Here is a 27,937-nt window from a genome sequence, read left to right as displayed (position 1 = left end):
GACACGCATTGTTACATTCCAGGGCGATAAATTGGCCTTTTAAATTCTGTAGTCTGGCATGGTATGAAAGCAGAGATAAAATATTCATAGAGCTCAATTTAGAAAGATCGTTTTTCTGATGTTAAGCCTTTATGAAGAGCTTCCTGCAAGTTACAAACAATAGCTTGGCTGGCAAGGCACACTGCACTGAGGTCACTCTTTCTTGGTGGGTCTTGTTTTGGAAGGCATTTTGCCAAAAGGTACACTGATATCTGCTAAAGAGATGGGAAACTTTGGTTTACCAGCTGGCAAAATTGCATGCAAGAGGCATGGATATACCACCATAAACCACTGTACAATAAACTTGCTTGATAATATTATTTTGTTTAGCCAGACTAAATGTCTGGACAGATTTTCTCACTTAAAATGAAATAAGAGAGATCAACTTAATATTTTCTGATGCTGCCCTTAGCTGAAGTCCTGCTCAAAAACAGTAGTCTAATGCTCACTTAAAACAAAAAAAAGCCTCTCATTAATTTAAGCACCTTGTGGAGAAACACCTTTAGTGAAATCTATCCCAAATGAAACCCAAGCATAGACATCACTTGTGCAGGCCCTCTATGCTGGAGTGAATTTCATCCTGGGTGATAAAACTATTTCTCTGCAAAAGCTTGTGCTGCATCTCCCATTACTTCCAGAATACTGAGTAGATGAAATGAAGGGATCGATTGGCTAGCTGTAAATCAATCACCTAGCTGTAAATCAAGGTGGCCACAAACAGGATGGATGATTGATCCTTCTGTGGGGAAAAAAAAGTTTCTTTAAGGTGCTTTTGTGTTTGGAAGGCCTACTGTAAAAATGTACAACCATTGTGATGTGCAGGAAAACCCTGACTTCTGGGTGTATGACCCCCAAAATCTGCTTATTAAGATTCCAGATGGGCTATTTGTAGATGCATGGCCTTGTACGACTAGGCAATTTATGGCAAAAGCTTCTCTCTGGTGCAATTTGTGCAGCTTTATTGTAGGGCCACTAGTGTAGACAGGTTATCAGTGATGTACCATGGGTCTCCGGTGCCTGGGGGCCAATGCTTGCATTTGCACCCCTTCCCTCCCCCTTGCCCCCCATAGCAATGCTTAAAGTCACATAGTGTGATAAGAACTCTGAAGGGCCTGGCCGCTCCCCCCCCCCCCCGGCTGATTGGCTTAGGCAGGCGGTGCAGCCTACACCCCATAACACACCTAAAGGGATGCCCTGTATTCTGGGGGTGCATCAGTGGCCTCCCTACTACTGGTATTAGTTCATGAAACTATCTTTGCCGCACACTGCTCAGGTTGCATCTTCTGTGCTCTCTCTTAAGGGACAATGGACAGAAATAGAGCCTTCATGTCCTCGTAGGGCAGTGTTTCCCAACCAGCGTGCCGTGGCACAAAAGTATATCATCAGAAAAGAACAGAATTTTGCCATGGCAATGAGCTACAATAGGTACGAGGATGGGGAATGCCTTAACAGGTGTGCCGCGGAAATTTTTTATTAATGTAAGTGTGCCTTGGGCTGGAAAAAATTGGGAAATGCTGTCTTAGAATATTCCTCACTGTCATTTCATAAACCATATACTTTCCCTAGCTACTAACAAGAACAGCTTTGGAAATACTGAATCAGACAGATACTTGTTTTCAATCCGTGCTTTAAAGTAGGAACATCCCAAGAGAATATAGTCAGGTTGCAACAAATGCTGTTTCTCTGACAGAATGTATTACGGAGCTGAAAAGAAGGGCTACTTGTTTACATTTGATGCTATATTTTTTCATAAAATGTTACGAAGAGCTGTTGATATTAAAAAATTAGGGATCTTGAATACATATTACTGTCATTGCATAAACAATTTTTAAAAATACCTTTTCCAGTGCATCTCTATCAGTCAGCTCCTGCACAGCCACAAGCTTGATGCTGTAAGAGAGAAACATGAAAAATGAATCATTTAATGGGGAGTGTTTCAGAAACACCAGTTCCATTATCACTGAAATCTTGCTCTTACTCTCTCCCTTGGAAAAGTTTTAAAACATGTTACATAAAGCAAGCAGGAGTCTTTAAATAAATCATGGGGCAGGGACTGTTACATGCTTTGTTTGCTGTTATAGCTGCCCTAAATAGATTTTCTGGTTCCTAATTTATTAAAGCATATTCAAATTCACCATGCAAGAGCAGCTGCATTGATCATCATATTTGCATAGTTTAAATTAACAGGCAAATAAAGATGTGAAATCAACATTAGTCAAGACCAGCACTGAGGAACTGGTCCTATATCTATATTGTCACTATGAATTTGACTGTAATTTGCCCACTGCCCATTTTCTGCTTTCAATGATCAATCCTCTGCCTCAGCTTTTTGAACCCTATTCAGTACTAATCCTGACCCCAATTCCTGCCATATGTTTATTGACCTTTTTTTTTCACTTTAGCCCCATATGCGCAAAATCCAGGGGATTAAAGTAAGGTTTCAGACAGTCTCAACCTAAATTTATATTAGTTTAGACTTCAAATGGGGTTATGCTGATTCACTCCACATGACTTGGTCCCATTCTGCTCCTTTCAAGTGAGAAACAGAATATGAGAATTCATAGATTCATAGGCTGTGAGGCCAAAAGGGACCTCCGAAGACCGTTGGATCCAGCCCCCTGCACCAAGCAGGAAAGAGAACTGGGGATCAAGTGACCCCAGCGAAGTGACTGTCCAGTCTCCTCTGGAAAATGTCCAAGGTTGGTGATTGCACCACCTCTGGAGGGAGCTTATTCCACAATCTAGAAGAACGTTTGTCTGAAACGTTATTATAAACCAGGGGTATCAAACATATGGCCTAGGGGCCAGATCACCCCACACAGTCACACTATTGGGCCTGCAGGGCTACTGTGGCAAGTCACCAGGATTTGCGCGGGTCTGCCACAAAATTCAGGGCCCTTGGGCCCTGATGGACATGATGATTGGCATCAGGAAGGCAAGCAAGAGCTGACAGCTCTAGTTGCCCTTCAGTCAGTTCACCTGTCACTACTGCTGCAGCCCCAGCTCTTTACTTCCAGTCCAGTTGCTTTCACTACTGCTGTGTGCCATAACCAGAGTTGTCACTGCCCTGTACTAGAGCTAGAGCTACTACCCTGGCATGAAAGAGGTGTCAGCAGCAGCAGCAGCTCCAGATCTTGCATGGGACACGCAACACATGACAGGACTTGGAGCCACCCCTGCTCTATCCCCCAGGTGGGAAACTGGAGCTGCCACCACTGGAACTACCCCATGCCCTGGGTTGGATCCAGCCTGGAGAAGGAGGCGAGTTTGACACCTCTGTTAAAAACTAATAAGTCTGTTTATTACAATTCCCTTTAAACATATTTTTTGTACAGAGATGGCTGGTCAGTGCAGCCAGTGCCGTGTCATATTTAAAAACATTTTTTTTAAAACTTCCCTACACATGACTCAAGGAGGAGCCTGGTTTAAGGCCAGATCCCCTGAGACTCAGCAAGAAATTTTCTTGGTCTTACAAAACTCAGGAATCATGCTGGATGGTTTGGAACACCCTGTTCTGACACCTCGTGTATTATTTATGTACCTATATGCACAAGTTGAGATTCACTGAACAGTAGCTGGCAAAACACAAGGATGAAGATCAGGAGCTTTTACTGCATTTCCATGCTATTCAGTAAGCACCGTTATAAACTGAATCCTAAACACAATAATGTTTGTGCTTTAGTGCCTTTCTAGTTTTCACATCTCTCCAAAGTTCATAACAATGCCAGATAGATTACTAATTTGGGGACCCAATTTTACAATCTTGGCCTACAGCTACAAGCCTGTGAACAGTTAAGCACTTGCATAACTTCACTCATGTTATACTACTGTATTCACATGCACAGATGTTTGCAGAACTGGGGCCTCACTCAAGTTACGAGAGAAGGGAACATAAATACTTTGTTAACTGATGGCAGGAGAAAAAAATCTGTTTAAGCAGAACTTTTAACTAGTTGCTTGAAACCTGACTTGATGTCTAATTTGGTGGTATCTGCCATTAACAAATCTTTTTTTTTCTTTGATCTATAGTTCATTGCATGTGAACACAAAAGGTACAAGATTGAAGTCCAGGGGAAAATAGACTTTTTGAAGCAACTTTTTGTTCCTGGAGCAGCTGGTTCACATCACTAACTTGAAGGTAGATTTTTCAATATATAACATCATATTAAGCTATAAGACAATGGCACAATCCAAATTACATTTTAAATTACATTCAATTACTAACTAGATCAATTATTTATTTGATACTGTGGCCTATTAGAAATACTATCCATCCTTCCACAAGCATGTTGGAAGTCTGCTAGAATACGCAATGATCAGGCTGAAGAACTCTGCTATTGCAATAAAAATAAAGTGTGTACATGAAGTGCTACCATGGTGAAACTTGACTCAGGTTTTCTGACCTGGGGTGAAGTATCATCTTCTCTCCTCAGGGAAGCCATAGAGTTTCCAAAGCATTAATTATGATGCTTAAATGAATAATCAGAGCTCTGTGACTTAGCTTAATATTACAATCCTTCCCTAACAGTCTTTTGCCTACAAACTAATAGTACTAAACTAAATCTATCATTGTATCCCTTACATGTTGACTTGAGATCTTCAATGGCTTTTAGCTGTTTCAGCTTCCAACCTCCAAACATAACATGCTTCTAGTTAGGATCCATCACCCCCTATACAAGAGGTATAATCACAGGGCCTAATCACATTGTAACCTCTACCTACATTAGGCAGAATGTTTCAGTGATGTTGTGGTCCAAATTACCAGACACTGTAAAAGCATATGGGGTGTAATTCAAGGCTTGCTTGTTACAATGGGAGAGCTTTTCCAACAATTTCACTGGGTTTTAAATCAAATCATGCTGTTGTATGCACTGCTCTGCCCATCTAAACTGCTTTTTCCCTAACAAAAAGATAGAGGAACAAAAATTACTTGGCTACGCAACATTTTCACAACCACCTATATATAGGTCCTTCCTTCATTCTCATGTGCTTGTGACAAGGTATTTAGCAAAATTTGCAGATTTGTTGGAATCTAACTGGGTGTTTTTGCTATGGCCGGGAACTTGCGACCCCTGAGCTGTCAACCGTGAGCCATCATCCCAGCCCCACTATGCATCAGTAAAACTACTAAACTGGAGCTCGGTAAAAAGGAGCACAACAAGCTGCGGTCATTCAAGGTGCTTAGAAGAGGACACTGAGAAAACAAGGTCATTCCAGGAGAGAACATAGAGGTGGTGGTGGAATTCTGTGGGACACTCTTGACAAAATATAAATACCGTTGCAGAGATCCAAGGGCTCTGCAGAAGCATCTGGGAGGTAGAACTGGAGCTGTGTGGTTCCTGAAAGCCCAGATTGATGTGGGCATGGCAACTGGTGTGGAAGCTCCCCATGCAATTGGTTTCTGCTCCCCATGCAATACTGGCCCTGAATATACAGAGTGCAATCAGTCTGCACCAATATCAATCCATCCAGCTTGTGATTCCTTCTCTAAAGCAGATGACCTCAGTAATCCTTGAAACAGTACTACTTACTGGACAGCCATAGAGCACTGTGACTTTTATTTCTGGCTTGATTACAGTGCAAGCCCAGTAAAGAACAATGATGATGTCCAGACATTGCTACTTTCTGCACCAGCCCATTTATTGCTTTGTAGCAGCTGGATAAATTGATCTTGATTCACTATGCAGTGCTATAAATCCTGGTTCAGTGATTAAGCTTCTCCAGAAACCTCATGCTTCCCATTAGTCAGCACATGATCCTGGCTAAAGTTAACAACAGACAGAAATGCCATTTCATTTCTCTTTGTTTTTCTGGCCTATTTTGCAGCATAGTTCTTTACTGAATCACATTCAATTTAAGCATCACAAATATAATAATTAGTCATCTAATGCAAAACCACTCAATTACAAGCAGACAGTGTTACTATTAAAAGGTCCCCCTGCAATCCACAAACTTTTTCTTTCCAAAAAATGTTTTGCTCTCCAGATAAGACACTGTAGCTATGTTGCTACCTAGGGTCAAAGTTATAAATCCAACAGCTGACTGCAGGTGCCTGCCCTACACATCCCTTAATTAGATTAACTGACCTAAAACACAGGACTGTAAGGGACTTCCTGGGCTATCAATTCTGTCATACAATCCCTTTCATAAACACACACAAACTGACCCAAATGTTTAATTATCTTAATGCTGCGACACACAAGAGAAAAGGGAGAGACTGACAGAAAAATGTAAACAGTCCCACTGCACCAATGGCCCTTGTTACCTAAAAGGACACACAAACTGCTGCAGCAGTCAACATCAGCTGACATGCTCTGGTAAAGAGTCCGTAGATACTTCACTTCCCCACAGGAATAACAAGAACCCAGTTTTATTAACACATGGGCTACAATGCAAAACCCAACAGGTCCCTTAGGCTTTTGGCCAATACAATGGAGAAGAGCGACATATTATTAAGAACAACACACCCTTTCTCTATGGCTAGGGAAGTGGCTGTTGAGTTTAAGCTTTCAGGCTAAGTACAGAAGTCAAAAAGCTGGAGGCAGAATCTATTCAATCAAGGCTGCTTCTTCTAAACTGCATAGGTAGAACTGATAACCAAGGATCCTGGTTTTCTCTGTTTAAAAAAAATTGCAAATTCTCTGATAAAAACACAAGTTCTTTGATTAAAACCCCCAAATCCACAATTAAAATGAAACACCAGTATATATATAGGTATTCATTTTGCAGAGAAACATGCACATTTTGCACTTTTCCAAAGAGCTGTCTACAGGCTGGCAGTGCTGCAGCCTGCAAGGGGCTGGGGGGAGCAGGAGGAGAGTGGTCAGGTAGGGGGCACCATGTGCATGTGAGTGTGTACATGTCCACATGGCTGCCAGGTAGCCTGGAGAGTAGCTCAAGCACCCTCTGCCTAAATATTGAACACAATATTTTATTGATATATTTACAATTTTAAAGCACTTTGGAAGTCTACCTGTGCCTCAGTCACTATAATAAAGTAAATTCTAAGTGCCTATAAATTTTGGTATTTGATTTTGGGGTTTTTATCATGGAAAAATCAGAGATCCCCCTACCCCCTTCACTCATCAGGATGCAGGTCTAGGCCCCATATTCACAAGCCACAGCCCCCAGCCCTGCTGGTGCCCCTCGCTCCCCACCCACAGCCCCCTGCCCCCCAGCTCTGCTGAAGGGGGCCTCCAGTTGCCAGAGCTATGAGGCCAGGGACCTGGGTTTACAGCCTCCTGCCCCGCAAAGCAGTGCCTAACCCCACACCTGCCACCTGTGGATGGGGATTGCTGTGGCAGAGCAGAGCACAGAGCCCAGCTCCCGCTCCTTCATGGGCAGCATGGCTGGAGTAGAGCCCATGGGGAGTGGGGGCGAGCTGCCTGCTTCCCCTGCCCTCCCACGGGGACCTCCGGGGCCCAGTGGGCAAGACCTAGGACAGCAGGGCAGAGTAGGAGCAGGCAGGAAAGCTTCCTCCCTCCCTCCATATGGGGGGCCTCAATCTCCACACCCCCAGACTTACCTACAGAAGCTGCTCTCCAGGCTGCCTGGCAGCCATGTACACACGCATATACACATGGTGTCCCCTACCTGACCACCCTCCTCCCACTCCCCCAGTCCCTTGCAGGCTGCAACGCTGCCAGTCTGCAGAGAGCTCTTTGCAAAAGTGCAAAATTTGTACGTTTCTCTGCTAAAATGAAAAATTCATGTTTTTCCTTGGGTAAAGGGGAAAATCCACGGGTTTTATTCCATTTTTCTGTGGGAAACAGAAAACCCAGATCCCTTCTGATAACCAACTGAACTGATGTTCAGTTTTCACTCGGGAAAGGCAGGAGGAGGCAAGTAGGCAGAGTGCGCTTGAGCATGACTCTCAGCCTGCTGGCCATTGCCAGCCCAGCCTAGTGCCCCCAACCTTGTGCTGTCCCATGACAGGGGGTTAAGGAGCCCCCTGTCTAGGTGCTGGCCCATCATCATGGGGGAGCCTCCTTCTCAGGAGCTTTCACCCACATGCTGGATTCTCCAGCTCAGGCAGCCCTGGGGAGCTAAGGTGACTCCCCGCTATCCTCCTTCCCAGCTGCTGATTGCTTCATCTGCTGCCACAGGAGAGAGGGAAAAGGTGTCCTCCCAGCCAGGTGTCTGCCCATGCAGCACAGCATGGGGGCACTGGGGAGCCCCTGCCTTGGGGGGCTTCCATCCCCCACAACCAGGGTCCCCCAGCCTGGGGCAGCCCCAAGGAGCCAAGGGGATTTCTTTCCCTCCCAAACCCCAGAGCTGCTTGCCCTAGCTGTTGTAAGATGCAGGGATAGCCCATGGAGTGGAAGGAAATTCTTCCATTCCCCTGCAACTGGTTTTGCCTCAGACTTGCAGCAGCAGATGCAAAACCAGCTGTGGAGGAGCAGGAGAATTTCCCTCCAGGCTCTGAGACTCACAGAGGCTAAGGCAAGCAGCTCTGGGGTTGGGGAGGGGAAGAATTCCCCTCAGCCCCTGGGGCTGCCCCGGTCTGGGGATGGGACAAAGCCCCCCGCCCCAAGGCAAGAGCTCCCCAGTGCCCCCATGCTAGGTTGCATGGGCAGGCATGTGGCCAGGAGGACTCCTTCTCCCTCCCTCTTGTGGCAGCCACTGAAGCAATCAGCAACTGGGAAGTGGGATGGAGAAGGGTTGAAAAGCCTCCACCACAGGGGTTTTCCCTCCTCCACTATGTGCTGTGTAGACCCTGACTAGGAGTTCCCGTGCCCCCTGTCCTGATGGGCTGACAGACGCAGGCAGGAACCAGGCTAAGGAGCAGAGGAGCAAGGCAGTCCCTGCTCCACTGGAGCAGACAGCATAGCCCAGGGCTGCAAAGCATCCTGGGATGCTGGGGGACTGTGAGTTAACTTGAGCCAGGAAGGGATCTGAGACAGAAGGTCCATAAAATGGTTTGACCCAAGTCAGTTAAGTCTGATACCACATCCAACCAAGTTTATCTTAAACTGGTTTGGCCCATTTTGAAAGTGGTCTATGTGCTCGGAACTTCTGTTTTGTTACAGTTTTAAACCAGTTCCGGATCACTTAAACTGGTTTATGTGCAACTACTGTCCCGAGCCTTACTGTGGCAGTTGTAAAAAAAATAAGACTTATGCAACAGGCACATGTCCATTTCATAAACAAACAGAGGGTAGAGAAAGATAAGCCTGGATAAGTGACCTGTCAAAGAGAGATTTACAACCCATTTCTTAAACTGAAGTGTGTTTTTAATGCAGGCAGCTGTGAACAATAGAGTTGGAGTGATCTTTCACTACCCCTGTGTGATAAAACCTGAGATGCAGTTATTGGTACCATCAGCTTGGTAACTTGCATCAAGGCAAGTGAAAAATTCTGTCGCAAACTCTGTTTACAATACAGAAAGGCCTGGGAAAAAGGTTTTATTTTAGAAAATGGGCCCACATGATGCTAAACACATTTCTGCCCTTAATACTGACAAAGGCAATCCTGTTTATTAATGTTCATAAGTGTGGAGCATGTCCTTTGACTCACAACTCAATCCCTGATCAGCTACTCAGGCAGTGGACCTAGGTGTTGCTCCTTAGCCAGGACAAAGAAAAACAATCATTGCTATATCTTGGACCAGACCACTGGAATATGCTACCTTTTGCATATGAAGAAATAGCAAATCACTTAATTATACTAAAATATTGGTTGTACTGAGACTAATGCTTCTCATTTTACTAGGCAATATTCATGCAGGAGTGCCTGATGAATATATTTTTCCCTACAATATTCAGTGTATTCAAGTAAGGCAGAAAGGAAGGGTCTATAGGAAGAGAGAGAGAGCTATATTTTGGTATTCAGAAGCTTGCTGCCTAGCCTTATGGGAAATCAAGTCAGTTTCTCCTTTTCCACCGAATCTATCTGTGTCCTCCTCCCAAGCACTCCTTAAATAGACACACAAAAAAATGTGCCTATTGCTACAACTGAATGCAGCTGGAACCTGCTGGACACAGCTAATAAAGTAATCTGACAGGCTTACAATGTGAGTTGTAAACCATATTGCTTTAGGGGTAGCTGCCAGTGAAAGCCAAAACAAAATAAGCCAAGAGATTTCCAGGAAAATATTTTCCAGGAAAATATATCTACCAGGAGCAGAAATTAAGATTTAAAATCACAGTTCATTTAAGGCTCTTCTTTGCATGAAAGCAACTGTTCTTGGTTTCATAGCAGCACTGCTTTGCTTATAAAACATATCTAAATTCTGCACCCAGAAATCAAACCAAAGGCATGTAAAAGGGTACGGTAACGGGAATCCATCAGATGAACTATTGCTCTAACATTGAGCCAACTTAATTCCCCAGTATTTACATTTCCAGATCCTATTATTTGGATAAAGTTCAGAAACAATTTTCAAAACAAGAAGAGTGGAAAACTTGAATAAGAAATACCGGGGCAAATATGAACCACAAGAGACAAAAGATTATTTTATTGACTTCTTATTTTGAAGTTAGCATTTAAATCTTTTGTTTAATGGCTTCAGAATAGCCACAGGCTCTAAACAGATGGTGTATTTGTCCGAGGATAAACCATTTAATCACAAGATAAACTGCAATCATTCAGACATCCATGTCTGTTGTCCCAAAATCCTAAAAGGGTCCAGGGGATAAGTACAAACAGTTTATCCCAGCACATCGCAAAATGTATCTGACTAGTTATCCTGAGATTGCATCATTGACTCGTGGCAGAAAAGCAGTAGTGCATTCAGCCTCTCACTAAACCCTGACTGGAAGGGTAATGTGCATACATACCAATCCCAAACTATTTCTGTTCTGGGACAAACACAGGCACAGTTTGGCCAAGCACAAATGCAACACCTGTTCCTACCCATAGAGTCATTTTAAGACCAAGAAACCATGACAATGTCCCATTCAGAAACTGGTCAGGTGTGTGTGTGGAACCCATCTGTGGTGCCACTAACCACTGGAGATCCCAGTGTCAAAAAAAAAAAAAAAAAAAGGCGCAGCGCACATCGCTACAGCATGCACTGCCTGAAACTTGAGTCCAGCCAGCCAGAACCATGCTCCGATCACCCAGATCACCGCCCCTGCAACCCTGAGAGGTCTGCAGAACCCCAAGTAAAACTGCTGGGGCCAGCCCAGGTGCTGGCCCCAGCCTTTCCTACCCCATCTGGGGCAATCTGCTGTGTGCCAAAGTGCACACCTGGGGACAGGTAGCAGTGGCACAAATATGTGCTGCTGCTATTTGTCCCTGGAGAAACACACATTCCCACTCATGGGGACACACTCTAGAAGCTCATAAAACCAAACATGATTTAGAGTTTCCATGTATAGAACCATATAATATTGCAAGTGGTCTTTCACATCTGGCTCCTTTCCTTGGATCTTCTGAATCATTTCCCTGCTTAGATTATATTTAGTAGTTCCAGAAATGACATCTTTTGCTGTCCATTAGTGCCTCACTGCACCAATGGAAAGCCTGACTAACTCTTACATAAATTATGGTAAGGATGTTTGAAAGGCCATGTGCATTCTTCTGCTTGGACCAAGATACCATTTAAATTAACAGGAATGAAAGCATGAAATTGAACCAAGATTCTGTCTAAAGACCTTACCTTTGTGCCTTTGAGAAACAACTTCAAGCTTAGAAAGCAATCAAATATATGATTATTTGCCTCCCCAGAGGGCCTGAGACAAGCTATAGTGCTTTAGTGTTAGAACTCAAGTCTTCCTCTCACTCTCAGAATCTTAGTGCAGTATTACTTGCCCTATCTTGTCATACTTGCAAAGTTCAATCACCCAAACACAGACATTCATGCAATCTTCAAATTTTACAAAATGTGCTCCAGCACATGTGTTTACAGAATACTGATGCATACTGGTGGTTTCAGAGCGATCTGTTATTGGCAAGGTCTGAATATCAGTAAATATCAGTCAATTGCTACAGAAATTGTACAAAATCCTAGGCTACAGGCTAGAGTATGGTATGACTTATAAAGCTGCCACAGTCTTTTATAACATTTGTCTTGACAAAGATTGACAGTAAATCCTAGTTTTAAGAGGCTGACCTGTTGATGTGGCAGTCATGTATTTCAGAGGTTGGCCTGTTGATGTGACAATCATGCATTTCATACAGGCACATTATTTTTAAGACTTAGTTAGATAACAAGAATTTAAATGGGGAAAAAAGTGAACCTCTAGTGTATGTAATGGCACACTAATCAGAGATCTAAGCATGTGAATGAGGGATGCTATGGGGTTGCCAGAGAAGCACTGGTGGTAGGATATAGGAAAGGAGGAATGTCAGAGAAATCCAGGACTGTGCTTTGGTGAAGTGCACACTTCTTCACAACTTTTTATCTTTATGTATAAATGTGGATTATTGTAAAAGCTCAATAACAACATCCGTTAAATTATATTAAAAGAATAAGATACTACGCACCATGAGATGAAATGGAGACTAACATATAAAATGCATGCATTTGCATTGTGTAAAATGTAAGGGCTTTTCTTCCCCTACCCAGAAATTAAAAGCAATTTATTGTATGCATTACATTTAAGGAAAGTTCTCCTGCTTTGGTCCCCCATGGTGAAAAAAAAACCCCCCCAAAACACTGAGATTAATTATCAAATCAGTATGCGGAGAATTGGCTTATGTCACAACTTTCAGCTGATGTAAGACAATTGCTGTAACTCATCAATGACTGCGACCAGCAGGGACTTGTAGTAAAAAAACCAGAAATTAGGATGAAAACATTTCTTTCCTCAATAACTATATCACGTCTGTTTTCAGAACAGTCACATATAAACAGTCTGAGTCAGATTAGCAAGATTTCATCTTTATTTATTTTTACACATCAGCATGTCAGAGCTGAACAAATGCAGATAAAAATTGCTTTGAGTTTACGCAGCCTACAGTTGACTCGTGTACCGAGCACAGTGTTTTCAGTTAACGTAGCAGAGTGTGTGCTCAGAATACAACAGGCGCACAAACACCCTTCCACAAACTGTACAAACCTACTCGGTACTCATCTGCTTTGACCAATTGTGGGGTATGTGTATAACAAGATATTTTTGTCAGCATCACTATAGTCTAGTCTACACTAGCAAAATAAACTGCACCAGCAAAAGCATGTTCTTGCAATTACAACTGCATCTAGAGCAACACTTTAGCCAAATAAAGTGTCACTAAAAAAATCCTACCCCCAAAGAACATCGACAAACTGACAAAAACTGCTGTAATAGACCTACCCTAACAATGCAGAACTCTCACACTGATGGAGTTTTTGATCATGTTAAATCTGTGTATGCATGTGTACACTTGCGTGCATGCATGTGTGTGTGCATATCTATTCACACAATGAATAGGAACATTACCAGGATTACCTGCTGACTGTAAAGCATCAAATGTTGGGCTGTACTCTTTTTAAAGATGAGGCTGTATGGGAGAAGACACGATAAACAAGTAGACTGCTGGATTTGATGTTAAAGTCAATGGTAGCTTTGCTCGTTAAAAAAAATAAGCTACAGGATTAAGTCCATAAATGCAAAGAATGCTGCAATCAGAAAGTTAATACCAGCAGCCAACAGTTACTCCTACCAGTACACATCTGTTACTCCTACTGAAGAGCAATAGAATGAAAAAGCCAAATTCAGTGTGGGTATGGGGAAGTTTCCAACAGCTGATTTCACATACTAGCTGCAACTGTAAAGTCGCACAAAATTGCATTAAAGTCAGGGTGAAGAATTTAGCTTATGGGGCATTCTAAATACCATTTAAAATGTCAAGATTACAAATCAAGCCAGACAGTTTTCCTATCAAAATCCAGCTGTTTTTACTGTGATAATGATTTTTAATTCCAACTTGGACTCCATGAAACTTGAGCTTCAGGGTAGCCAAAAGCCACAACCTCATATAGACATTGCTCCCTGTACCAGAATAACGTCAAAAGCCTTTTGATTGAAACCTTGGGGGGGGGTAGGGGGCACAGCATGCATCTGTAACTGTATCTAAGGGAGAATTTAATCCTGCCCCTGTTCTGTGAGTAGAACATACTGGCTGAATCTGCACTATCTGAGCCAACTGCCGTCCCAGAAGCAGACTCTGAGCAGTACAATGATAGAATTTTCCAGCAGAGTTATATGGAGAAGAAGAGTCATAGAAATGTACAGTACAGTAGACCAGACACTGGCTGATTTTTGAGCGTGCTGCTAGGACCGGCTGTTTGCTAACGCTTCTCATCCTAGCTAACATACAAGCAACACACCTGAATGGATCTTCTCAGGAGTGAGGAAGCACAAAATCAATGATATACACTATGGACATCATCATGTGGGATTACTTACTTGTACAGAGCTTAGATTCTACAATGATAGATTCACTGAATATACGAATAACCTCATCTGATCACACCACTGGTTTGTCTAGTCCAGGGGCTGGCAACCTTTTCAGAGCATTGGGACAATAGGAGGAGCAGTGCTTCCAGCTCAACTACCCCTTCTCCCTGCTGCCCTCTCCAGTCATTAACAGGCATGTGACATGCTACTGAACGCCCCTCTGCCAAAATGCTCTTGAATTGCCCCACTGCTGGTATTCAGCAGTGCAGGCCAGATGAAACTGCTTGGCAGGCTGGGTCCAGCCTGAAGGCTGCGGGTTGCCAATCCATGGTCTAGTCCATTATCTTGTCAAACAGTAGCTAATGCCAGACCCTTCATAGGACAAGCACAAGCCCAGCCTGGAAAAGCCCTGAAGCTTCTATGGTTTTTTCTTCATCTAATATAGTTGGGGATGTTACCACTATCTATAAAAACATTTAATCCTTTTATTAGAATTCTACTGAGCTCTTCACCTCCAGTGACACTTTGTAGTTAACCATGTACTCTTTTAAACAGGTTTCTCCTACACAGAGACAGATGAGTTATTTTTTGCTTTCTCTAAAGGCTTAGAAAACACAACAGCCCCAATGTGTTTATTGCACATCTTTTTGTTCTAGCCTCCTAGAGATCTGAATAACAAATCCACCATACATGCCTAAATTTAACGTGCATCAAACTAATGTGCATTAAGCAATTTTTGGCAGGTGTCTAAAGTTAGTCCCAAGTACCTCCAGTCCTGGCTTGTGCCCCTGTGGCCATGGAAGGAGCTCCCACCTCTGACCACAGGGCTGCCAGCACTTGGGACTAACTTTAGTCCCAAAGTTAGTGCTGGGTCGCATCTACATGTGTGTTAATGTGCTTTATGTGCTTAACGTGCACTAATGTGTAAACACAGGTATCACATTTTGGTGTGGTTAATTTAAGTTAAAACACATTAATGGCACGCATGTGTAGATGTATACTCATAATGCGCATTAAGTTAGGCTAATGCGCATTAATGCATCTCATATAGACGTGCCCAGTCTAAAATACACTATCTGCAGTAACACTACTGCATTTTTAGGTCAATGTATAGGTCACTGCAGGAAAATGTGACAGGTTTATTTTTTTTGCAAGGGAAATGCAGTCAGCCTGACAGATTATCTACACTAGCAGGCTGTACCCATTGGTGAAATTTCTCACAGTTAATTCTTCCTGGTCAGTAAATGACTCTTCCTAAATGTTCAAGCAATCAGATCAAGATCATCTACACCTAATCAGATTATGTAGATTAATCATCTACATAAATTATCTGTTTTGCCCAGTTAGTGCCCCAAAATAATTTATGTGAAGAAACTGTAGTTGCTAGAAGAGATGCTTTTTTAAAAATGAGGTTCTTAAGTCTAGACAGTAAAGAATAGCCAATGGACACAGTAAATAAAATGCCATGACTTTTCTTAATTACAAACCAAGGGTAAATAATGGTAAACTAACTGATACTTACATAATGCTTAGACAGTCTTAGTGCTGCAAAAACGTTTAAGTGAAACATTAGAAGTCATGATTTGCAAGGCCCACTGGGTACATGTCTAAGCTGGGAATTGGGACACTTGGGTTCTATTTCATGTCTGCCCCTGAGGTGAGCCTGGACAGGTCAGTTCTTTCTTCCTGCCCTCTCTAGGTGATCCACATTTTGCAGACCAGGAGATTCTGACACTTACCTCCTTTGTAAAGCACTGGAGCTCTATAGACAAATATCTAAGTGTTATTAGACCGGATAAAAGAGTAGAAAATGTATTAAGGGAACTCTTCTCCAAGAAGATGGTTTAAGAAGAGACCCATAGGTCATCATCTCTAGTATCAGATTTAGGCAGTTTCAGATGCATTCTCACAATCTTGTCATGAGAGCAGTTCTGTAAGTATGGACTGCCCACAGGTATGATCGCTGAGGCAGGGCTTGACCACATTATGGAGCCTCTGCTGCTATAGTTAGGTAGGCAGATCCCCATAGCAGTGACATAGATGACACTAACCGAAGGGGTAATTATACCACCTCCCCGAAGTTATAAACTAAACCAGCAAAAGTCCCCATGGAGGTCCAGGGACCAGCAGCAGGAAGGCACACAGTGCAGCAGAAGGGGTGCCCATGGCATCTACTGTGAACCAAGGCCCCAGTCACTTAGAAATTGGGCAGCCCTGCTGTAAAGTACAAGCACGTGTTATTTCTTACACACCTTTCTCCAGGCGAATATGACATCACAAGCTATATGTTAACTTGCAATGTTTTGTTTTAAAGTGACACAAACATCCATGAAAAAAAAACTTGGCACATATCCTATGGCTTTTAAAAGCTTTTTCTTTTAAAAAAAATAAATATATAAAGACAGCCTACTATGGTAGGTTTATCCAATCTGTAGAATGTATGAGCCAGTCAGCTCTGCAGTCTTCTTCCCTGTCCTGCTCTGCTCTGCTCATTCATTTACTAAAATCTAAGCTGCTTTGACTTTGGAAAACATTCAATCTGCCCTGAACTCTATGTACGGTGAACTTGCTGAACTCAAGTTACCTTCTATAGGCAAAGAGCCAAGCAGACGTCTTATGGGTTACTAGGAATCATATTCAAATACAGGAAAACAGTCTTTCTCCAACAGAAATAAAAAAACTGCTGAAGCCAGCTGTCTCTCAGCATTCTTGAAACTCTTGCAGATATCACATGGTCAAGATTGCATGTTGCAGTGGTTACTAGGGCAGTTCCCTTATCTCTTTAAGTCAGGCAAAAAAAAAAAACAAACCAAAACCAACCTTGTCTTGTGGCTTTTCAGCCTCTCAGAAAAATTTTCACAAATTACACCCATCAACGCTAACTCCCATCAGCTGAGCAGATGTTAGCATCAGGAGGAGCTCTGAAGTAAACAAAGCTCCTGTCTTCAATCCATTTTTACTGGTGTGCTAATTAAAAATTTCCTTGTCGTGGGGGGCTCAATGAAAAGAGCAATATTTATTTATTTAGATTTAAAACGATTGAAAAAACAAAAAACAAAAAAACACTTGACACAGTGACTCATTCCATAATTCAACGCCATCTCAAAAGCATTACAGGAACTCAGGTCTCAGATGCTTCCTGGTGATAATGGTGACAATACTAACATACAACAGACTTGTGCCTATCCATTAAGGTGTTCACTCACCTGTCTGTTCACTTCATCAGCCCAGGAGCTTATTCAGGTGGTTGTTCTGCTGAGGGGAGGAGGGGGTTATGAAAATACAGCCAGCTGTAAAATCAACTGTGCCAAGGGCCTGGAAGTAGCAACATTCATTGCTTTTGGGGGACAGGGGAAACAGCTACTGTTTGTTTACAGAAAAAAGAGAAACAAAATTGCAACTTGAAATAATTCTCATAATATCACTGTGTTCCTACATTATTCCAGGAGCAGCCCAGGGAAGGAACTGTGACTCCTCAAGTTCAGGGAAACAAAATCTGTTACTGTCTCACACACTGGCATCAGAGCCATATCTCTCCTCCTGGCCTCTGTATTCACCTGCATGGTTGCAGGTCTGTTCTTCCCACAATGCTGCAGAAGGCAAACTGCACAGCTCCATACTTGGGGCATGCTTCCCACTCTCCTCCCAGCCACAAGCAAACCACAGTCTTAGTCCACGACTGTTCATTTATACCAAGCATAGTACAAGCATGATAGAGGAGAAAGGTAGTTTAGAGATGGGGGACAAGGGGAACAAAAGGGACAGGAGCCTCTTTTTTCCCCCAAAGTGGGTAAGAGAGAGGATTAGTAGCAAAATATTTTTGGGAGGCTGAACAAAGAGAGGCTGAAAACAGCCTTCCCAAAATAGGATGAAACTCCTAAGATGGAAGTCTTCCAAAATGGTCTTGATCTTTCAAACAGCGTGGACAAAAGCAAGAGTCAGTGCAACGAGAGCACAGAGAAAATTAAAAAAAAAGAGGACAGATACAAATTTACCAGGGGCAAGTGAGGGAGCAATGATATCAGGTATGAAGGACAGGTGCAATGACAAGCACGTTGAGGAAGCAGGATGTACACCCAGTGCAACGTATCCTCAGGCCTAGATGCAACTACTTTTATCAGTAAGCAAGCACAAGCTTCAAAGTGCGTAAAGGCCTCTTATGTATCAAGCAGCATAGTGAACTGTTACAAAAATATACGTCTATCAAATAAATGCTTAAAAACTTAATGGAAGAAGAGAAGACACAATGAATCTTATACCTTCTATCACACTGGTATCTTTGACTCTGACTACAAAGAGAGCCAGGTAATTTGATGCTTCTGGTGGTTTATAAAAAGAAAGAAAAACCAATTAACCTTTCTCCAGCCTTTTAGAGGGCCATTAACCAGGGATACACATTGTACTGGTGGAATTCTCTTTTGCTCATAAAACATTTAAATACATGCATTTATGCTGTCTTATAAAGCAGAAGGAACATTGCTACTGTAACAGAGCGTACCTATGTGTGCTTGTATGTGACCTTTTTATGACTTTTTAAACTTTTATTATTAAAATATTAAAAACAAAAAGTGAACATGCAGAAGAGTGTGGATCTCCCAGGGGCCAAGTATGAAACACTTGTCGGTAATGAAATCACTCATGTCAGCAGAGACTGAAACCCTGACTCCCCAGTGACCTTCATGGGGTTACACAGTTAGGACTAGCTATCTGTCTTCCCACTTGTAGAGTGCCTCCTGGATGGCCCAGTGCAACACAAACTGATCCATATTTTGTTGCAAGGTGAAATGTCCAACCCCAAATGTGATGCACACCTGGACCAAGAGCTGGAGGGCACTGTTAAAACTGGTTTTTGAAAGCAGGTTTCTGTGGCTTTTCACAGTCACCCTCTCATTCTGGCTCAGCAGGAAATTGGCCACGCAGATCACATTTCCTTCAGTCATTCACTACGGGATAAAGAAAATGTACAGTCTCAGAGAAGTCCAAGCCCAGCATGCCAAAGAGGGTGCCAAGGGCAGCAAAGAGGTGACTGTAATTAGAAACAGTCCAGGAAGGCTACGCTGGTTAGCACTACAGATGAAAGGGACTTGGGGGTCATGGTTGACCACAAGATGAACTTCAAAGTGATGCTGCCACTAGTAAAGCGAGCAAAACGCTGGCTTGCATCCATAGATGCTTCTCAAGCAAATCCTGGGACGTCATTCTCCCCTTTTACTCGGCTTTGGTGAGGTCGCAGCTGGAGTACTGCATCCAGTTTTGGGCTCCACAATTCAAAAAGGATGTGGAGAAGCTTGAGAGGGTGCAGAGGAGAGCCATGCACATGATCAGAGATCAGGAAAACAGACCTTATGATGAGAGGCTGAGAGCTATGGGGCTATTCAGCCTGGAAAAGCGCAGGCTCAGGGGTGATCTGATGGCCACCTATAAGTTTATCAGGGGTGCTCATCAGGATCTGGGGGAACATCTGTTCACCAGAGTGCCCCAAGGGTTGACAAGATCAAACAGTCACAAACTCCGCCGCGACCAATTCAGATTGGACATAAGAAAGAACTTCTTCACTGTTCAAGCCCTCAAGGTTTGGAATAGACTGCCACCAGAGGCAGTTCAAGCACCCACTTTGAATGCCTTCAAGATGCATTTGAATGCTTATCTTGCTGGGATCCTATGATCTCTGCTGACTTCCTGCCCCTGGGGCAGAGAGCTGGACTCAGTGACCCTCTGGGGTCCCTTCCAGCCCAAATGTCTATGAAATCTATGAAAGGCGTGGAAGAGCATCTCTTCTGCCTGCTCTTTGCAGAAAGGGCATACCACCAGCACTGCTGTATCTAGGTGGTGGGCAAAAGGTGCTAGTGGCAAGGGCCCATACAGCAGCTGCCACTGGAGGTTACCTTAGAGGGTGCACCACACTAGGTGGGCTTGCTCCACTATTACTGCCACCATGTGCTACCTCCAGGTCATGTCAAGGAAGGTGGCAAGGACACAAGCATAATGCACTTGGACTGTCTGCATATACAGTGCCTTCCTAGACAAGATTACAAAGCAGATCCAGCCCCTGTTCTTTCTGGGCACAGAGAGGGACAGCAGGGTACCAGGCCTGCCATTCTCACCACTGGAGAAATGAGCAGAAATGGGTGGGTTTGTCTAGCAAGCTGCCATTAGGGAGAGCTCATTACGCGCAGAGTAGTTCTCCAGGACAGCAAACATATTTGCAGAGAGGGCAGCTTTCACTTCAGCCAAGAGATGTGAAGCAAAGCAGACAGAGGGCAGGCTGAGCCAATTGGCCAGGGCTTTTGCAACTGAACAAAAGAAGCAATGAGCCTTCCAGAGGTGAGGCTCAGTGCTCCAGCTACAAGGCCAAGTTATAGACAAGGGGCTCTTACAGCAGCTCTGGAAATTGCAGGCCCCAGGGCCTGGAGGCTCAGGTGGAAGGATGCCTGCAAGGCCCAAGTGAGGCTAAGACAGAACAGCCTGCCAGCTAAGGCAATCAGGATCCAAGAGGAATCCTGATGGGATGTAAAGGACAATTTGATGGAGCCAAGGGTGCCCATTCCTGAAAAAGTTTATTAGGAGCTTCTGAGAAGGATTCCTGGCAGGTCCAGGAGGGCACACACCTGTGCCACAGAATAGAAAACGCCAGGGTGTTGATGACCAGGACCCAGCCACTGTAGAAGAGACTGGGCAGGTGCCAGCACTAAAGGAAGAAAGCACCAGTGAGGCATGCAGGCAGTTTCTGCTTGGTTTTGAACCAAGGATCTTTTTGTATTAGGTCAACATGCTAACCACTATACTGCAGAAACTGTGGCAAAAGAGTGAATGAGAGCATGAATGTATGTGGTTTGCAAGTCTGACTTAGGTGACAGTGGTGGGTGAGCTCCAATATGCAAAACCCAGCCTGAATCACCACAGAAAACACTGATATAGAGTGACAGGCACCAGACAAAATGTCACCAAAAATAATAAAGGAAAGAAGTGCCATCTCTGTACTAATGAAATTGCTCATGTGGCAATAAAAAACCCCAAAGTGAGCAGGAAGTGCTCTCTCAACACTGATGAAATCTCTTACATAGTATTCAAAGAATATGTGATTTCCTAGTTAGAAAAGATGGATTTTTTTTTCAAACAAAACAACAGTGTGAACTGTTCTTTCAACAAAGGAAACACCCATCCTGTCTACAAATATGAACAGGGACATGTATATGACTCAAGCTGATTAGGTGTTATATTTTACCTCCCTAACTCTTGCTTTGAGGACTTAAGGGTCCATCATGGTCAAATCCCACCAGAGCCAAGACAAAGGTTTCAACTGAATTTAGTGAAAGTTGGAACAAACCTCCAGGATATAATTCTGAGACCACAAACATCTGTTTCAGTTTCCCTTTTTTATGAGTAAAATAGGCCATTTTCTGTCTCCCCAAGCAGCACTGGTCAATTTTATATTGCTGAAAACCAACAGCCACAGTGGCCAAAATCCATATGGTTTCAAACCTTGGATCAGGCAGTTATTCAAAAGTGCTGATGCTTATCTGATCTGCATCTGAACTTCCTGAGGTTCCAAAACTCAGGACATGTCTTCATCATCCAACAGACTGTGTTACGAGGCTCCACAGTGAGGAAAGCCATATGCTTCATGCACACTACACCCCTCAATAACTGTAATGTAGCCACCTTTATGCTGTGCTAGGCATGTGCCAATACGCAGTCTTGAGTGAGTGATCTTCCTGGCAGGCAGGCGTGAGATGCTTCATTGTGGCACATCCCTAGATGATGGAGATGCTCACTTCATGTTACCAACTCTCATGATGTCACTGTTAAGAGATTTTGATCAGGGTTGGAGTGATCCAGTCTGGCAAGGACTTGAGTAGCCCTAGCCCTGTAAAGAATTTGGCATATCTGAAAGAAAAAGCCCTGTGATTGACTACCTTTCTAGATCCCGACCCTCCTAGGGAAGAGCAACCACTCGCTATTGCTGCAAGACAAGCCAGAGCTCTTCCCCCATCAATAACCTAGAAGATTTTTTAGGTCAGGGAGGATGGGACTGACAGCATTTTTACAGAAAGAGAAGGCAAAGCAGGGAGGCTAAAGAGCCCAGAAGCTCAGGACAGCTCTAGTTCATCCACCTCTCTTGTGAACAATGGGTCTACTGCTCTTTGGACTTCCCCACTCTTCCTCCTCCTTCCCCCCCTGCACCACCAGGTTTTAGAAGGGAACAGGCTGAAGGAGCTTCAGGAGGAAAAGAGATGGAACTGGGGAAAAAAGTAGATGGGAGGGCTGTGGATTCAGGACTGAAAGGGAGGCAGAGATGATGTGGGGTTAGGCAATGGATTAATATGGGGGGCAAACAAATGTGGTAAAGGAAGGGCCAAGCATATGGGAAGGCAACATTGATATAAGGTCTGAGAAGCCCGTGGGGCTTGGGGATGAGCAGAAGTTGAAGTGGGTGGACATTATTAATAATTTCAATTTTGAGGCCTAAGGAGAGGCCTGAAGCCCTGCACCAGCAGTCAGCAGTGTGAGCTCCCACTGCAGGAGCCCAAATCACCCCAGTCCTAAAGGGGCAGTTGAGGAGTTGCTGACCCAAACACAAAAGATGTGTTTGGGTGCATAGAAGGAGATAAAAAAAAATAATCAAAAGATGGAGCAGAAATAAAAAGATTTCTTTTTATATATACATACAGGTGCTCACTATTTACAAATTAATCCATGATTTTTTTATCTTTTGGAGCTGTACTAAAAATTAGGGCTTCATCCTACAATATACCCACAAGAATATTTAATCTGTTTAGGAATCCCAGGGAAGTTAATTGGCTTTTGCCTTATATCAGACACAAAAGTTTGCAGGAGCCAGTAATTAGGTTGGAAAGCTCCTGAGAAGTAGTAGTTAAAGCATCCAGCAATACATAACCTCTAGCTACCACCCACAGGCACACCCCTGGATACCACGGGCTCCACCCCACAGCCTTAACTACTATCTAGGGATGCCAGCCATTCGCCACTCCCTTTGCCAAACCACTTCTTCCAGACACACCAAACATCCACAATTAATAATGTTGAGGAGGAGGAGCAGCTGTAAAGGAAGTGTGCTAAAAGCTTGTCCAGGATGTTGGGAGAGGGGAGCTAGGTTCTCATCCCACCTCAGCCACTGACCTGCATACCTCATTTTGCCTCCCTCTGTCTCTATTTCCCGTCTCATCTCTTGCTTGTCTTCGCTATTTAGATTGGAAACCATTCAGGAATGATCTCTTTGGATTTGGTACAGTGCATAGTAGTAACTGGTCACTGTTTCTCACTGGGTATAGCTCAGTGCTACTATATATAAAAAATTTAGTTCAAACGTCCAAAATTAAATTCCAGCATCAGGCATGAAAAGAGACACTTAACATTGCAGACACACATGGACTTCCTCTTGTTCTCCTCTCTTCCTACAATATAAGACAGAAATAGCTGGTTCCAGCTAATGCATTCCCTCCTACCCCTCCAGCCCACATTCCAATAATCTGTTTTTATTTCCCCTAGCACCAGCACACAAAGATACTACCAATCCTAAGTACCCAGGGGAAATCATTGTTTCTTCATGGTGAACACCAAGACCCCAGCAGTGCTAAATACCTACATATGTTCTACTAGGATGGTAAACCAGAACAGAGATAGATGTCTCAACACAAAGCACCAGACTGAGGAGCCCTAAATTGCTGGAAACTATCACCTAATACACAGTGTTTCTATTACTACTAACATGGTGTATTACGGCTCTACTTTGTTTGCTGTCAGCTCATTCAACATACCACACTATTCACATGAGCTGCAGCTTTTGTTTTGACAAAAAAACAAAGTAAGTTCCACTCCCTAAAAACCATGTTCCAAAGATATGGGGAGTGGAAGGGGGAAACCCAGTGTTTCAGTGAACTAAAAAACGCTGAGGCTTAAGCTTGAAGATTTCAGTTGTTATAAGACATCTTTCAAGTCAAGAAGTACCCCTCAGAGATGTCTGGCCATAAAAATAGCCATAAAAGCATTAGGATGTACAGTACTGCAGTGTCCACTGCACAGAAGATCACTGTGAATAAAAATAATAGTAACCCAAGTTTAGCTTGCTCTGGCACCAGGAGCTAACTGTGTTCTCTGGTTTCTTAACCTTATTTTAGCTCAGCAGCTCTGATATAACAGAATCCAATGTGGGGATGAAAAGGGTTGTTTTTATACTTTCCCCAAAACTAGATTCCTCTGAATCAAAGTAAGATCATATTGTAGGAAGGTATTAAAGGAATATGAAGTATTATCTTTCTACACAAGCACATTACATTCTGTAGGCTTTAAACAGCAGTGCAATTGTTTTGTGCAGTTTTCTATCTTCTATAACCAGCTCTGGAATGGATAAGTCACCCCTTACACCAAACTCTTGGGTTTCCTTGTGTGTGACATGAAATGGAAGCCCATGGAGGCTAAATCAAACCCTGTAGTTTCACCATGGTGTCCAATAAGCTGTTGTGATGATAGGCCTCATCCAGCTCAGTAATGCCACATGGCGTTTTCTGCTGGCATTGTCCAAACAGACAATAGACCCAGTTACAACCTGCAGTGAAACTGTGAAGAAGATACTTATGAACAACTTAAGATGTTGATAATACTTGATGCCGATACCCTGGTTACTATTTTACCTGGCTCTACATTGGATTTTGCTCCCCTACCTCTAATACTCTACTGCCTGCAGGAAGCTACATAAATAGAGTTCTGGTAATTCTTATCAATAGTGCCCTTGCTCCTGCAGCCCTCAGAGACACATGAAGCAGAAAGTATAACTCTAAATATTACCCTGTTACATACAGCTGGTCTCTTTACAGTAGGTCTGGGAATAAACAAATCATTGTTCCAGGAACACACTTCAGATAGTTGGAAGACACATCATTCATACAAGTTTTCTTAATCTGACTAGATCCTAAAACTTGCCATAAAAAAGCAAGCAAGGTGAAGCTGGGATGAGTTAATACACAGAAGCATACAGCAGGGTAGTAAAATTTCATCAAGCTTCTAAACCAAAAGAAATGACCGTTTTAGTCTCTTTGGGAACTGGCATTTAAAGTCAGAGTGAGAGGGATATGAAAAAGTCCAGATATGGATGGAGAAGAGGGAAAAAGAGAGAGGACTGTATACAATACAGGAGGCAAGGGGGCAGGGGAAGAGAACAAGAGAAGGCTGTACAAAGCGTGGGGAGTAGGTTCTTTTCTAACAGCTGTTACACTAATATATTCCCAAAATGTGGGTTGTAATTTCGTTCTGGCATTTGGGTGACACTAAAAGGGGTGGGAGAGAAATGACTTAAGCTTTATTCTGGTGCTTTAGGACAACACCAGAAGCCTTCCTTGGAACAGCAGCCCAAATACATCTAATCAGAGGTATGTTATTTTTGCCTGTGCTTTCCCATCTGCTGGGGCCAGGCTCAGTGGCATCAGTACTGTCACACTTTAAAACAAGCAGCCTCAGGGAAGCAGTGCTGATGCTCTTGGTGTTGCTGCTGCAAAGAGCATCATCACAGCTCTGCCAGACCATCTCATTAGCAGCCTAGTCATTTGCATCTATTCCTCTGTTGTTAACCTTAAACACAGCAGCCAAATCCTCAGGTGGTGGAAATCAGCATAGCTCTACTAAAATTAACAGAGCTATGCCAGTTTACATCAGTGGAGGATCCAGCCCCCTTCATTTTGACATGACTTGTGACACTGAAAACAAGTTTTTCTGGGTAAATGTGATATCTTATTACACCAGCTAAATAGGTAGAAAATTGTCCTTTGCAAACTTTTGGGCACAAATACCCTTCTTTAGGCATTGGAGATTGCAGACTGTCTCCAATGCCTGAAAAAGAGTGTTTGTGTCCAAAAGCTGGCAAAGAACAATTTTTCCAACTATTTAATTAGACTAATAAAAGATATCACATTTACCCAAATAACCATGTCTACCTGTGTCCTTAGACAAACACAGCTACAACCAACAACCCTTGTAACACTGAGCAAATTTTCTTCCTGTTTTTTCCTCCAAAACAAAACCCTCAAAGTCCATGTGATTTCATAAAGCATTTTGATGCAACAGCATTCTCCAGTGGAAAGTGATTCGATCAAGGCTCTTCGATCAACTCTACTCCTCAACCATAATGGTGAAAGCAAAAACAATGGGGAAAGAAGTTAATAAAAAGATTTTGGGGAAAAAACAATGTTCCAGGTTTGAAAGAGGCTGAAGGCAACAGAGAGAAAGTCACTGGCTGAACGGAACAGAAGCATTCAGCACAAGTTTCCAGCTTCCCTCTGGCTCTTTAGGCTGTTTTACTCCAAGTATATTCAGAAAAGTTTTATTTTGCCTCTCGGATTGAATCACTGGCAAGACACACTGAAGATGAAGCAACAGGGAGCAATGACCAAGAGGATAAAACCAAAAGCCAAGGGTTATTCCAAGGCAGAGCCCTGGGAGTGAGTCATCCCACAGAGGAATGTCACCTCCCCCCCGAGTCACTCTGCCAACCAGGCCAGAACTGTCTGGCAGCGCTGCAAACAAATGCTTACACAGGCCCTGTGAAATATCTGATGAGAACTGAACAGATCTTGAGTGGTGTGAATGCCAAGCATGAGGAAAGGGGAAACTGACCTAGAGAAGAACTGGCATGAAAGGAGACTGTCTTTTTTGTTTCATGCCTAAGTTGCACATAGTACAGTAGTACGTGACTGGAGCACTTAGCTGCTACAGCAATAAAATACAAGTAAGAGGTGGTGAGTGGAGAAGGAATTTGACTGCAGTGGGGGCGATGTGTGCATTAATAAAGGGAATTAGGGTAGGGTTCCAAATTACATAACAGGTACGTGGTCACGCCCTTTTCCTGTAGGCATCATGTGGTCACACAACAATTATTTACAAGTGAAAACTTCAAGGATAACAACTGTTCAGCAAAGCAGTTAGCTGGTAATCCAGTGTTCCAGCACAAATGATTTGATACAGTTCTTCTATCTCCAGATGAATTTGAGAGCAAAAGTGTATTTTCATGGTTGTGTTCTCAAATTCTCTCAGGTATGAATGCAACCTGTGACTGCCTGTTGGGATACAGAGGGGCACTGACAAACCCTCAAACAGTCACTTCACAACTGTCATCTCAGATGCAAAAGCTATCCCACTGCAGTAAGAATGACTCTAGAAATAGTAAGATGGGTAGGAAACTTTCCCCGCTAATAGAAGGAAAGTCAGAGTGAAGAAAATAGGCATCCAGAAAGGGAAGGATAGAGAAGAACAGAAAGGTCAAAAATTAAATACAACATAAGAACATTCTGATTATTTAGTTGTGTGGCATACAGTTTTTATAGGAGAATATGCTTCTTGAGAGTTTCTAGGTTTAGCGGTACTCATATGAAATTTCTCCCAAGCGAGACAGAACAGAATACGATAAATAAGATTCTTTTGTAGTCTGCCCTCCACAGGAAACTCACCCTACTAGAGGGGCCACTGAAGGTCTAGGACTACTTAAATATCAAAATAATGCAAATGTAGGACCGAAAATGGCGCCCGACCTTTGTGGTGCTTCTCTGAACACCCAAAACTTCCAG

At 43.2% G+C, this 27,937-nt stretch overlaps 1 protein-coding gene across 1 annotated transcript in view; it reads right to left on the bottom strand.

Moving 5' to 3' along the window:
• EEPD1 (endonuclease/exonuclease/phosphatase family domain containing 1) overlaps window positions 1-27,937 on the bottom strand; it is an 81,009-nt gene that overhangs the window by 40,779 nt on the left and 12,293 nt on the right. The window contains exon 2 of the mRNA XM_019538650.1: window positions 1,878-1,929. Within this exon, the coding sequence (XP_019394195.1) occupies window positions 1,878-1,929 (52 nt within the window). The remainder of the gene's footprint in view (window positions 1-1,877; window positions 1,930-27,937) is intronic.

Source organism: Crocodylus porosus, unplaced genomic scaffold (assembly GCF_001723895.1).
Source record: "Crocodylus porosus isolate Cpor-Errol unplaced genomic scaffold, CroPor_comp1, whole genome shotgun sequence".
Taxonomy (NCBI): domain Eukaryota; kingdom Metazoa; phylum Chordata; order Crocodylia; family Crocodylidae; genus Crocodylus; species Crocodylus porosus.
This window is presented reverse-complemented; position numbering and strand designations above follow the sequence as displayed.